The sequence below is a fragment of the Arvicola amphibius genome, chromosome 10 (assembly GCF_903992535.2).
Source record: "Arvicola amphibius chromosome 10, mArvAmp1.2, whole genome shotgun sequence".
NCBI lineage: Eukaryota > Metazoa > Chordata > Mammalia > Rodentia > Cricetidae > Arvicola > Arvicola amphibius.
In genome coordinates, this window is record NC_052056.1 from 56,469,715 (window position 1) to 56,482,962 (window position 13,248).

A 13,248-nucleotide genomic window follows, 5' to 3' on the forward strand; every position below is an offset into this window, starting at 1 on the left:
AGTTTGGAGGTAGTTCTAATAGGATAATTCATAACATTGAGACACCTGATTCTTGATAATACTGCGACTATTTTTGCCCAGATCCCAGACAGTGGGAAGCGATTTCTAATTTCAAAATTGGCGGAATCCAGTATATCGAGTGTCATAGACAGAAAAAGGTCTCCTTTACTCTTTGGGTGGGGGAGGGTCTCTGTTGGGGCAACAAACACCGAACAGCTCGAACACGTGGTTTTTTAGAGAGCGTGGGAAAAGGGGAAAAAAAACCTGCCAGGACTTAATATGTCTGCCGAAGACCCTCGCATCTGCCAGAAGGCGCGTACCCTCTTCCAAAATGTCCTCCCGCAGCATTGACGTCACTCCGCCGGCTCCCTCAGAGCCAGAAACCGAGAGCGCTCCAATCGGGCCTCGGGCCACGCCCCGCACGCGCGTCACTTCCGGTGGTGCAGCAGCCATTTTGTCAGTGGCCAGCGGATCCCGCGCGCTGCAGAAGTGCAGTTCCCCCTGGTTACCGAGTCGTCGGTTCTCCCTTGGAGCCGCGGGCGCACTCCGAGAGCGCCCACCACAGGCGTGGGCGTTGCTCCTTGCGCTGTCGCCACTGCCGTTGCATCTGGACAGAGCCGGAGCGCTGTCTGCCTTTCCCGGCCGCTGACAGGCGCCCTCAGGGCGCTGCCATCGGCGATGTCAAGCGAGGAAAGCTATCGGGCCATCCTGCGCTATCTGACGAACGAACGGGAGCCGTACGCGCCGGGCACCGAGGGCAATGTCAAGCGGAAAATCCGCAAGGCCGCCGCCTGCTACGTGGTGCGCGGCGGGACCCTGTACTACCAGCGGCGGCAGCGGCACCGCAAGACCTTTGCGGAGCTGGAGGTCGTGCTGCAGCCGGAGCGGCGCCAGGGCCTCATAGAGGCGGCCCACCTGGGCCCCGGGGGCACTCACCACACCCGGCATCAGACCTGGCACGACCTGTCGAAGACGTACTGGTGGCGAGGTGAGCGCCGGCCCGGGCGGCAGGGCGGCGGGCTTGCGGGCCACGGCCCGCCCACGAGGCCTGCGTGCGCCGTCCCGAGCCTCGGGGCTCGGGCGCCTGGCCCCTGGCAGGCGGGCGTTCGGCTGCGCTGCGGCCGCACGAACGGGCGGGGGACGCCAAAGCAGCCGCACTTCCCCACAGGAAGGAGGCCCGGCAGACGGGGGGCGGACCCTCGCCCGGGGTGGGGCTTCAGGGGGCTTCCCCCGGGGCAGGGCCAGCCGCGGAGGCTGGGGCGCGGCCTCCCTGGGCCCGCCTCCTCAGGCGCCTAGGGAAGGGGGGCGGGCCGAGCCCCGAGGCTCAGACCCCTCCTCTCTGCCCTCGGTGGCTCGCCTCGACCCTGGGCTGCTGTCGGCAGCGAGCCCGCTTGGATTGGGCCAGTGGGTTTGGGAATCTCTGCATTCCCCTGCCCACATTTCTCTGATTCTGTAACTGCGACATAATAAAAGGAATAACGCAGTTGTTAGGAGTAATCGTGAGCAGGAGTTTGGAGGCCCTTTTTTAGAGCCTTAGGTGGTCTTAAAGACTGACATACTTTTTCTTGGGGCAAGGGGCAAAACGGGCACACCGTCATAAGAGATTTTATTAGGAAGAATCTATACCGCGTTGGGCATGTTTCCCCCCTTGTTTTGAGTATGACAATCTTCCTGCCTCAGCCTCTCAAGTGTTGAGATTACAGCCCTGATTTACCAATTTCGGTGATGTCAGATCCTGTTTTTTGTGTGTGTTTTTTTTTCCGAGACACGGTTTCTCTGTGTAACAGCCTTGGCTGTCTGGAACTCCCTCTGTCTAGCCTTGAACTCAGGTCCACCTGCCTCTGCCTGGGATTAAAGGCGTGGGCCACCACACCCGCCTGTTTTAATAATCTTTTGATTTTGTCAAAACGGCCCCTGGAACTGTGAGAAAAGATTAGGCTACTGTGATTCATTGACTCATCTATTTAGGCTTAGATTACTTATAAATTACTTAGGCTGGCCTCGAAGGCCTTACTAGCATGGGATTATGAACTTGTGTCACCGGACCTGGTGTAACTGATTATTTTGGGGACTAGAAAATAATAGCCATAGCTGGACGGTGGTGGTGCACTCGGGAAGCAGAGGCTGGCAGATATCTGTGAGTTCGAGGCAAGAGCTAATTCCAGGACAGCTAGGACTGCTACACAGAGAAACCCTGTCTCGAAAAACCGAGAGAGAGAGAATAGCCCTAAAATTTTTGATCTCCTGGGAAGTACATGAAAGCAGAAAAGCATATTTTTAATTTAATGTATGGGAATATATTCCCTGTATATATGTATGTGCACAATGTATATACCAGCTGCCCATGGAGGTCAGAGGAGGGCATTGGAGTCCATAGAATTGGAGTTAAAGAACATTGTGAGTGTGGGTGCTGAGAATTGAACTGGGGTCTTCTGTAAGAACAGTAAGTAATTTTTTTTTTTTTTGAGACAAGGTTTCTCTGTAGCTTTGGAGCCTGTCCTGGAACTCCCTCTCTTGTAGACCAGGCTCAAACTCACAGAGATACCCCTGCCTCTGCCTCCCGAGGCGTGCACCCCCATTACCTGACTCATACTTGACTTTTTAATAAATCTTTCCCAGAAGTATAAATATTTATTGTTTCTATATTTTGGCTGCTCAGTTAGGACTAAGAGATTTTATTGGGAAGAATTATGCCATTGCTTTGGAAAAATTGTATAAATTATAGTGACTTCACCTATGAGTAAAGCAGTTTTGCTTATAGTGTTTATATATTTTTAAGCTTTTTTGGATTTAATTATGTGTATCTTTTTGCCGGCATGCATGTGTGTGCACTACATGCATGCCTGTTGAATTCCCTGTAGCTGGAGTTATAAATGGTTGTGAGCCACCTTATCATGGGTCCTGTGAATTGAGCCCTGGTCCTCTTAAGAGAGCATAAGTACTCTTAAGTACTGAGCCATCTCCCCAGTCCCTCTAAGTTTTTTATTTTGTTTTTTGAGACAGGATTTCTCTAAATTCTGGCTGTTCTGGAACTCTCTTTGTAGAACAGGCTGGCCTTGAACTCAGAAATTTTTCCTGATTCTGTTGCCCAAGTGCTGAGATTAAAGGTGTGCATCACCACTGCCCAGTCAAATTAATACTTATTAAATTATTATTATTATTATTATTATTATTATTATTATTATTATTATTATTATTGGCGTGTGTGTATTCATGCATGCCATAGGGAGCTCATGCTTTTCGTACTGCAGCAGTCAGGTTGAGCAGCAAGGGCCTTTATTTGTTGCATTATCTCATTTGTTCTAAATTGTAATTTTTGTTAGGTTTATTAACTTTGTTCAAATCAAGCCTATTTTCAAAACTCTTGATAGTCTTTCTCTTCCTTAGAGAATTCCTTTGTGGATACAGTCCAGAGTTACTCTCAGTTTTTATTTACATTTCTTTTTTTAAGATTATTTATTTTATGTGTATGGATGTTTTGCTTGTATGTGCTCACTGATGCCCACAGAGGCCAGAAGGTGTTGGATCCTGGAACTGGAGTTGGATGGCTGTGAGATACCACGTGGGTGTAGAAGGAGCTGCGGCCTCTTCCTGCCTCCTGGCTCCCAGTCGCCTGGCTAGCTTATGCCCCGAAATAACAACATACAAATTGTATTCTTTTAAACACTGCTTGCCCCATTAGCTCTAGCCTCTTACTGGCTAACTCTCACATCTTGATTAACCCATTTCTATTAATTTGTGTAGCACCACGAGTGGTGGCTTACTGGGATGATTCTAACCTGTGTCCATCTCAGAGAGGAGAGCTATGGCGTCTGTCTCACTGCCTTCTACCCAGCATCCTGTTCTGTCTACTCCACCCACCTATGTTCTGACCTATCAGGCCAAGCAGTTTCTTTATTAATTAACCAATGAAGCAACACATAGAAAGAAGACCCACCTATATCACGTGGGTGTAAGAACAGCTGCTCCAAACTGCTAGTCATCTCTGCAGCCCTCGTTTTATATTTTAAAAAATACCCGAATTAAGTAAGATGTGGTGATGTCTGCCTTTAATCCTAGCACTTGGGAAGCAAAAGCAGGCAGATCTCTGAGTTTGAGGCCATCCTGGTCTACAGAGTGAATTCTAGGACAGACAGGGCTACACAGAGAAACCTTGTCTCTAAAAACAAACAAACAAATAAATGAAATGAAAAAATATCTGAATTAAGCCAGGCCTTTGATTCTAGCAATCTAATCCCATTTTTACAGAAGTAGAAGAGGTTCACTGCAACATTGAGGACTGTATAGGGAGAACTTAACTCCATCCCAAGAAATCTGAATTAAATTTTCAAGGAGCTGAAATTCTGAAGAGTAAACTAGAGTCATAGCTGCATTTTGTTCAGATTGGTTTGGGCAGATATTTATTGAATATAAAGGTATAGTATGTTACAACATATTAAAGACAATTCTACAGGTAATGAATGGATCCCACCACTTGAGAGGCAGAGGCAGCCTTGTCTATATAGTGAGTTTGAGTCTAGCCAGAGCTATCCAGTGAGACTCTGTCTAAATACAGAAAAAGACTTACCAGTGTCCTACTTTATTAATTTCATGTACTGCTTCCCTCTGCTGTATGATTCTGATTTTCCCCCAGAGCTGGAATATGCTATTATAACATTTCTATGCATCCAGAGTGAATCAAAATTCTTAGCAGGTGAAAACTGGTAAACATCTAATGCTTTAAAATGCACTACAAAACTATGATGTTTGATAGATTAGGTGAATTAAACGTATTACACTTAAGGATTTTTCAACTCACAAAGAGATTATTTTGATTATAATCCCATCATAAATTGAAGCATTTATATTACTAGGGTTCAGAAACCCTGACCAGGTGTAGTGGTACACACCTTTAATCCCAGCACTTGGGAGACAAAGGCAGGTGGATCTCTGTGAGTTACAGGCCAGCCTGGTCTACAAAGTAAGTTCCAGGATAGCCAGAGCTACGTATTGAGACCCTGTCTAAAAACAAACAAAAGCCCTTTTTCTAGAGCAAGAAACGGTTCACAGGCTGTTTTGTTATATAAGTACCCATTCCATGTTTGACTTAAATGCTCATAGTTTTGTTTGATTGTTTGAGACGACAGAGTTTCTTTGCCAGGCTGGACTATACATTTTCTAATTCATGTTTTCCAAGTTAGGATATTTTATGTGTTCGCATAATGAGATACTTTAAGGATGCAGTCTAAAAGGTCATGTATATTTTATAACGTGTGTTATGTTTTTATATGTTGCTTTTAGGGTTTTTTTGGTTTAATTTTTGGCAAAGATTGAGTTATTTATTATGTATATAGTGTTCTGTCTACATGTTTTAACTTGCATGCCAGGAGAGGGCATCAAATCTTACTATAGATGGTTGTGAGTCACCATGTGGTTTCTGGGAATTGAACTCAGAACATCTGAAAGAACAGTCAGTACTCTTAACCTGAGCCATATTTCCATCCACTTTGAGGTAGTTTTAAACAATAATTTTAGTGTACATATGACTGGCCCATCACATGGAGTCAGGTACAGAATTTCTTATTTGTGAAATCATGTTGATACTCAAAAGTTTTTGATTAAAAATACATATAAATATATATATTTTATTTCAGGTATGTGGATGTTTTATCACCATGTATATCTGTGTACCACTTGTGTGCCTAGTGCCTGTGAGGGCCAGAACACTGAATCCTTTGGAACTGGAATTATGGGAGTTATGAGCCACCATGAGGGTGTCAGAGTCATTTCATTTCTTTAGACCCAGTTTGGGTTTTGTTCATTTGTTTTTGGTTTTTATTTTTAGGTTAAGTAAGGTACTCAATGTAAAATTTATTTTTATGTTTCTTCTTTTTTTTTTTTTTTTTTTTTTTTTTTGGTTTTTTTGAGACAGGGTTTCTTTGTAGCTTTGGAGCCTGTCCTAGAACTAGCTAGCTCTTGTAGACCAGGCTGGCCTCGAACTCACAGAGATCCACCTACCTCTGCCTCCTGAGTTCTGGGATTAGAGGCATGCACCACCACCACCCGGCCTATTTTTCTGTTTCTATACTCTATGAACAACACATTTTTGTAAGATTTATTTATTTCTATTTATGAGTACTCTTTTTGCATGTATGCCTTACTGACAGAAGAGGGCATCATAGATGGTTGTGAGCCACCATGTGAGTGCAAGGAAATGAACTCAGGACCTCCTGAAGAGCAGCCAGTGTTCTTAACTGCTGAGCCATCTCTGCAACCCAAGAACAATCTTTTATTAGTAACTTGACATTCAAAGAACTATGACCCAGGGGACCTTTTTGGGAAAATAATCTTGTATTGAAGAGCATTAAAACCAGTTCTGCTAAATGGAAAGGGAGATTTCTTGCCAGGTAGAGCTTGGTAAATGCTTGGCGCACAATGTAAACATCAAAAAGACTAAGCACGATATAGATACAAATACTTCAACCTCATTTTTACATCATGTAGTTTAAATGTTTCTCATTGGATAATGTTATTTTAGAAGAAACATCATAAAAGCATCCAGCTTGTATATCTTAACTTCCTTTGTCACAAGACATGCTCTTAGTGATTATAAGATGCCTTCATAAAATGTACTGTTAATTTTTCTGTGCTGTTACTTATTTTAAGACAGGGTCTCTGTAACTCTGTTCTGTAACTTTCTGTGTAAATCAGGATGGCTTCAAATTTACAGAGATCTGCCTTCTCTGCTTCCTGCGTGCTGGGATTAAAAGTGTGCGCACCACGCCAAGCTTAGTGCTGTTTTTGATGAACAGTTAGAAAAGCTCTAGATGAGAAGAGAGTAGGAATAGTTCCTTGTGAAGTCTTCTGACAACTGAGTGACATTGTGTCTTAATTCAAATGGGTAAGAATGGGTAAAAATTACTCTTATGCATAGGAATCTACACATACAAGGAATTGAGCATTCTATTCTTGTGGTATTTTTTCTCGTCACAAAATATTAAGAGCAATTGCAAGATTAACAGCATGATATGGAGTAAAAATTTTGCCATAGTTGTCTCTCTCTCTCTCTCTCTCTCTCTCTCTCTCTCTCTCTCTCTCTCTCTCTCCTCTCTCTCCCTCTCTCTCTCTCGACAAGATTTCTTTATATAACAGTCCTAGCAGTTGTGGCTGTCATGGAAATCCCTCTATAGACCAGGCTGGTCTCGAACTCACAGAGATCCGCCTACCTCTGCCTCCCAAGTGCTGGGATTAAAGTTGAGACAGGGTTTTGCTGTAGTTTTGGAGCCTGTCCTGGAACTAGCTCTTGTAGACCAGGCTGGCCTCGAACTCACAGAGATCCACCTACCTCTGCCTCCTGAGTTCTGGGATTAAAGGCATTCACCACCACCGCCCAGCAAACTTTTTTTTAAGGTGTATTAGGGCTGGAGAGGTAGCTCAGTAGTTAAGAGCATTTGTTGCTCTTGCAGAGAACCCAGGTTCAGTTCCCAGCACCTATCCAGTGGTTCAGGTATATAGATTCATAATTAAGTGTTTTGTGAGAGACACTGGTGAAGGGGAAGGCGGGCAAGATATAATCAAAATAAAATAAAAATAAAGAAAAATTAATTTAAAAGGGGTGTGTGAAGTTCTAGAGAGGGCAACAGATCTCATTATAGATGATTGTGAGCCACCATGTGGTTGCTGGCAGAACCTCTGGAAGAACAACCACTGCTCTTAGCCTCTGAGACATCTCTCCAGCCCCATCTATGCAGTCTTGTTAAAGCAATATCATAACAAGAGTAGGTTCATTGTGGAGAGTAGATTTGGAATGACACAGGAGTCAGCCTCTCTAGCTGCTTATTGCCACACATCTTCTGCTGTTATGAAGGCCAGCCTTCTTCATATGTGGGCCTTAGTCTTAGATTCCCAGCTTCAGGAACTGACTAAATAAATTCTCGTTACAAATGACAATTGTTGATGCTCTGTTAGAAAGCAGTACTAGACAGATTAATACACAAACACACATACACAAATACACACAAATGATTAAGGTTTAGTATAACTATTCAAAAAACATTTGCAAAGGCATAGACTTAAAGAACAACAGAGTTGTATGCTAGTGTCTGAGAGGCTTAAAGTCAAAAGACCTGATTTTTTTGTGTGTGTGTGTGTATGTGTATGTACGTACATATGTACATGTACGTACTTTTGTGCCATGTGTGGGTGCCAATAGATGCCAGAAGAGGGATCCACTAGAATTGGTGTTACAGGCAGTTGTAAGCTATCTGACCCATTGGAAACTGAACTCAGGTCCACTTAACTGCTGATCTATCTCTCTAGCCCAATAGATTTATTTCTGCATGAGGTATAATGGGGATTTTTAAAATAATTTGGAAAAAAATGTTTCTCATTATGGTTTGAGCCATATTAACTATTTGTATAGGTCAAGACAGGTGAGTATTGGCTTCATGTATTTAACAACAGGGATATATTGTAGGTACTGAGGAATGTATTAGGTGATTTTGAGGTTTTGTGAATATAAAATGTACTTCGATGAACCTAGATGGTATGAGCTATATTATAGTATCGTTGTCATCTATTTGGTCCATAGCTGTCACAAACATCATTATACAAAATGCAACTATTTTATTGCAAGGATGCCTTGTAATCCACAAAGAAATGGGCTGGGATATATAATCATCTTGTGCTAGGTGAAATTGAATACTTGATAATAAGTAAGAGAAAGTCTGTCTCAATGTGGAAACAAACTATAATTCATATACTTACATTTTTGAGATAATATATCTCACATTCTGAAGAATTCACTCTGCATTCTTCATGGGTGTGAGTGTGCTTGCATATGCATCTGAACATAAATTAGTGTATGCATAAAATTCTTCAACTGTCAAGTAGGAACACTCTGTTCCTACTTGATGTTAATTTTGTTGTTTTGTTTTTTGTTTTTGGACTGAAGGTATATTAAAACAAGTTAAAGATTACATAAAACAGTGTAGCAAATGCCAGGAGAAGCTTGATCGCTCCCGTCCAATATCAGATGCTTCAGAAATGTTGGAAGAATTGGGGTTGGACCTTGAATCTGGAGAAGAAAGTAATGAATCAGAGGATGACCTGAGCAACTTCACTTCACCTCCAACCACAGCCTCCAAGTCTTCAAAAAAGAAACCAGTATCTAAACATGAACTTGTATTTGTAAGTGTGCTTTCTATCTAACTTTCATTCTTAAAGGTTTTTTTGGTTGTTCATTTTTCCAAGTCAGTAACATTGTTAGGCTGTGAGTGCTGAAACTGAAGGGGTTGTATTGTCTAAAGCAGCAGTTCTCAACCTTCTAATGCCGCGACCCTTTAATATGCTTCCTCATATTGTGGCTACTCCCAACAATTAAAAACAATAAAATCGTTTGTTGCTACTTCATAACTGTAATTTTGCTGTTATAAATGGTAATATAAATATCGATAGGATCTGCGGGATATCGATATGTGACCCCTCTCAAAGGGTTTTTGACTCCCAGCAGGGTTGAGACTCACAGATTGATAACCACTGCTCCAAAGTAAAGCTTATTTAAGATATGTTGATTGCCTACTATGTTGTATGAGCTAAGTGTACACTAGTTGTTAATCTTCATTGAACATAATTCTTCACAAATAATATAGTATCCTATTTGTTCTTAATTAGTATCCTGATTTAATTCCTCCCCTCTTTTGTAATGATGCACTGGCACAAGTTTATGGAATATTTTTCTGAATTAGGCTGTGGGTTGCATAGCAAATTACTCTAACAAGGACTCTGCTTGTTGGGTGTTTTTGAGACAGGGTTTGTTGTAGTCAAGGCTGGCCTTGAAATAGGTAGGTGAGGATGACGTTGAAGTTGTGATAGTCCTGTCTGCCTTTAGGTATTACAGTCATGTTCTACAGATGGTGGTTTATGAGGTGCTGGGATCAAATCTAGGCCTTCATATGTGTTAGGGAACACTCTACCATCTGAGTTACATCTCTGTCTTCCTTGCTAGGTTTTTGTTGTACTTTTTTGAGATAGGGTCTCTTTATTGTATCTCTGGCAGTTCTCAAACTTTCTGTGTAAAACAGGATGATCCAGAACTCAACAGAAATCCTCCTGCTTCTGAATCCCAGAATTAAAGGTGTGTGCTGCCATACTTTAATTTGTGGCTAGGCTTTTGGTTGTGTTTGCTGACTTGTTCATATGTTTTGTTTTAGACTACTAAATCGGTGTCATACATACATCATAACCTTTTTGCCCAGAAAGAAGAGGCATCAAAAAGTAGGACAGTTTTTGGCTAGGATCAAGTAAAACAGCATGGCTGAGTATGGTGGTGCACACCTTTAGTCCCAACACTTGGAAGGCAGAGCCGGAGGACCTCTGAGTTCTAGGCAAAACTGGTCTACTTAGTGAGTTCTAAGTTAGCCAAAACTACATAGAGAGATCCGGTCTTTTAGAAATGCAGAAAATAGTAATGTAATTTACTTAAGATTATAGATAACAAATTGTTTGCCTATTAAAAATTAATGGATTTTTGTTAAGGGTATATATAATACATTTCTCTTTTTTTTCTTTTTTTTCCTTTTTTTAAAAATAAAATACATCTCTTGATCTTAAACATGTTTTGACAGGTTGACACCAAAGGAGTGGTAAAACGTTCTTCTCCAAAACATTGCCAGGCAGTTTTGAAACAGCTGAATGAACAGAGGCTTTCCAACCAATTCTGTGATGTTACATTGTTAATTGAAGGTGAAGAGTACAAAGCTCATAAGTCTGTTCTGTCAGCAAATAGTGAATATTTTCGAGATCTTTTTATTGAGAAGGGAGCTGTTTCTAGTCATGAGGCGGTCGTGGATCTTTCTGGTAAGATTTTTGTAATACCCTTTGCTATTTATTAATAAGCATATTCTCGAAGGGAAACCTGTGTCTTTCAGATAAAAAAAATTCAGAGCCAGGAATAGTGACACATGCTTTTAATCCTAGCACTTGGGGGGCAGAGGCAGGCAGATCTTTACAGGTTCAGTGTCAGGTTGGTCTATGTAGTGAGTTTCAGGACAGCCAGAGCTACATAGTAAGACCCTGCCTCCAAAACGAAAACAAAACAAAAAATTAAAAGAAAGAAAAATAAACCCTCTAACAGTATTATTGTAAATTGAATACATTAAGGGACCAGGTGTAGACAAATATATCTTCGGATCTCAGCTGGAAATCCCATACTAGGTTATAGTACAGAGCCAAAGTGACAAGAAAACATGGTTCTGGCATAAAAGCAGAATTTTGGGACAATGGAATATAGTAGAGGGGCCTAGCAATGAACCCATATTGTTAGAACCTTACTTTTGACAAACAGACATTGGGTAAAAACACTACTTTAACATAGTGTTGGGCAAACTGGATTTATTCAAGGAGAATGACACTAGATACATATCTTTTACCAAAATAATTAAAACGTGGGTCAAAGATCTTAATGTAAGACTAGAAACTTTGAACTACTGGGGAAATACTTCCAAGATACAGACATAGGCAAGGACTTTTTGAAAGAATTGATGAATGAGATTTCTTGACATTGAGTAGCAAAAGGAGAAAAAAACAGTGAAGAGACAGCTTACAAATGGTAAATAAAAGTCTGGTAACTGAATATCATACTGAAATGACTAACCAGAATATATGAAGACCTACAAAAATCAAACACCCTTGCTACTCCCCAACAAACACACACACACAAATACACACATCTTTTTTTTTAAAGATTTATTTATTATATATGTATACAGCATCTGCCTGCATGTATGCCTGCAGGCCAGAAGAGGACACCAGATCTCATTACAGATGGTTGTGAGCCACCATGTGGTTGCTGGGAATTGAACTCAGGACCTCTGGAAGAACATCCAGTGATCTTAACCTCTGAGCCATCTCTCCAGCTCCTGTCCTCAGTACTTTTGATATTAGACATTCTGACAGGTATAAGATGATATCTCCAATTGTTTTGATTTGCATTTCCCTGATGATTAAGGATGTTGAGCAATTCCTTTAATGTCTTTCAGCCATTTGAGTTTCTTCTGCTGAGAATTCTCTGTTTAGCTCGGAACTCCATTTTTTTAATTGGATTATTCTGTATTTTGATATCGAGCTTTTTGAGTTTTTTTATATATTTTGGAGATTACTCTTCTGTCACATACGGGATTGGTGATGATCTTTTCCCATTCTATAGGCTGTCATTTTGTCTTATTTACTATATCCTTTCTTTGCCTTGCAGAAGCTTTTCAGTTTTAGGAGGTCCCTGATTTATTTATTGATTGTTCTTAGTGTCTTTGTGCACTGACTTTTACTTGTACTCTTATACAACTTCATCACCATCTGTTTGTGAAAATAGTATTACGGTCATCACTGTATAGTGCTTTTTTCTTACATTTTCTTACATTTACACTATATTCATATATATATATATATATATATATATATATATGAATTAAAAATTACCACTGAAAGTAAAGCACTGAAAAGCAAATTGAACTTACCCTGTTACAAAAATAACAATCCAATACTTCATAGTATTAACTAATGATTATGATGTAATTATTCTTGGAATCTAAGATAAGCAAACTGTAGCCCAGTATCTATTCTCCTTTCTATTTTTGTAATGAAAGTTGGGCATCTCTACCCATTGAATCTCCTTTTCAGCTATAATGTCAAAGCAGAGTGGTTATGACAGATACCTTATGACCTGCAGTATTTATTACTTGATACATTGCAGAAAATATTTAGTAACCCTTGCTTTAAATTGAAGATAAGGTTTTATGTATCCCAGACTGACCTTGAACCTTATGTAGCCCAAGATATGACTTTGAACTTTGATCTTCCTTGCTCCAATTTTTGAATGCTAGAATTACAGGGATAGGGATACACCACACCTGGTTTTACATGTTAAGAAGGTCAATCCCACTTCTTCCTGCTAATCATGAATTCTAGCAACTGAGCTACATCTACATCCCTGGGCTCAAAATTAGGTGGTTGTTTTTTAAATACATTTATTTAGTATGGGTGTAGGTGTGGGGGCACTTGTGTGCCACGCAAGGCACAGTTGTTGAAGTCTGAAGACAACTTGTGGAAATTGGTTATCTTTCTCTGTGTGGGTTCTAGAGAATGGCCTCAAGTTAGCAAGAGCCTTTACCACTGAGTCATCTCACTGGCTCCAAATCTTTGTTTTTAATGTCCGCATGTAGAATACTTTGTTCAGTTAAATTTTTTATGGTCAACTATGATTAGAAAATGTAA

General features: G+C 41.0%; 1 protein-coding gene across 2 annotated transcripts in view; it reads left to right on the top strand.

The window, feature by feature from the left end:
• The first annotated feature begins 448 nt into the window (after window positions 1-448).
• The window catches only part of Zbtb11 (zinc finger and BTB domain containing 11), a 28,999-nt gene continuing 16,199 nt past the window's right edge, over window positions 449-13,248 (top strand). For both annotated transcript variants that reach the window (XM_038344786.1, XM_038344785.1), the window contains exons 1-3: window positions 449-988; window positions 8,933-9,168; window positions 10,605-10,836. In XM_038344786.1, coding sequence (XP_038200714.1) covers window positions 679-988; window positions 8,933-9,168; window positions 10,605-10,836 — 778 coding nt within the window. In that variant the 5' untranslated portion in view covers window positions 449-678. The remainder of the gene's footprint in view (window positions 989-8,932; window positions 9,169-10,604; window positions 10,837-13,248) is intronic.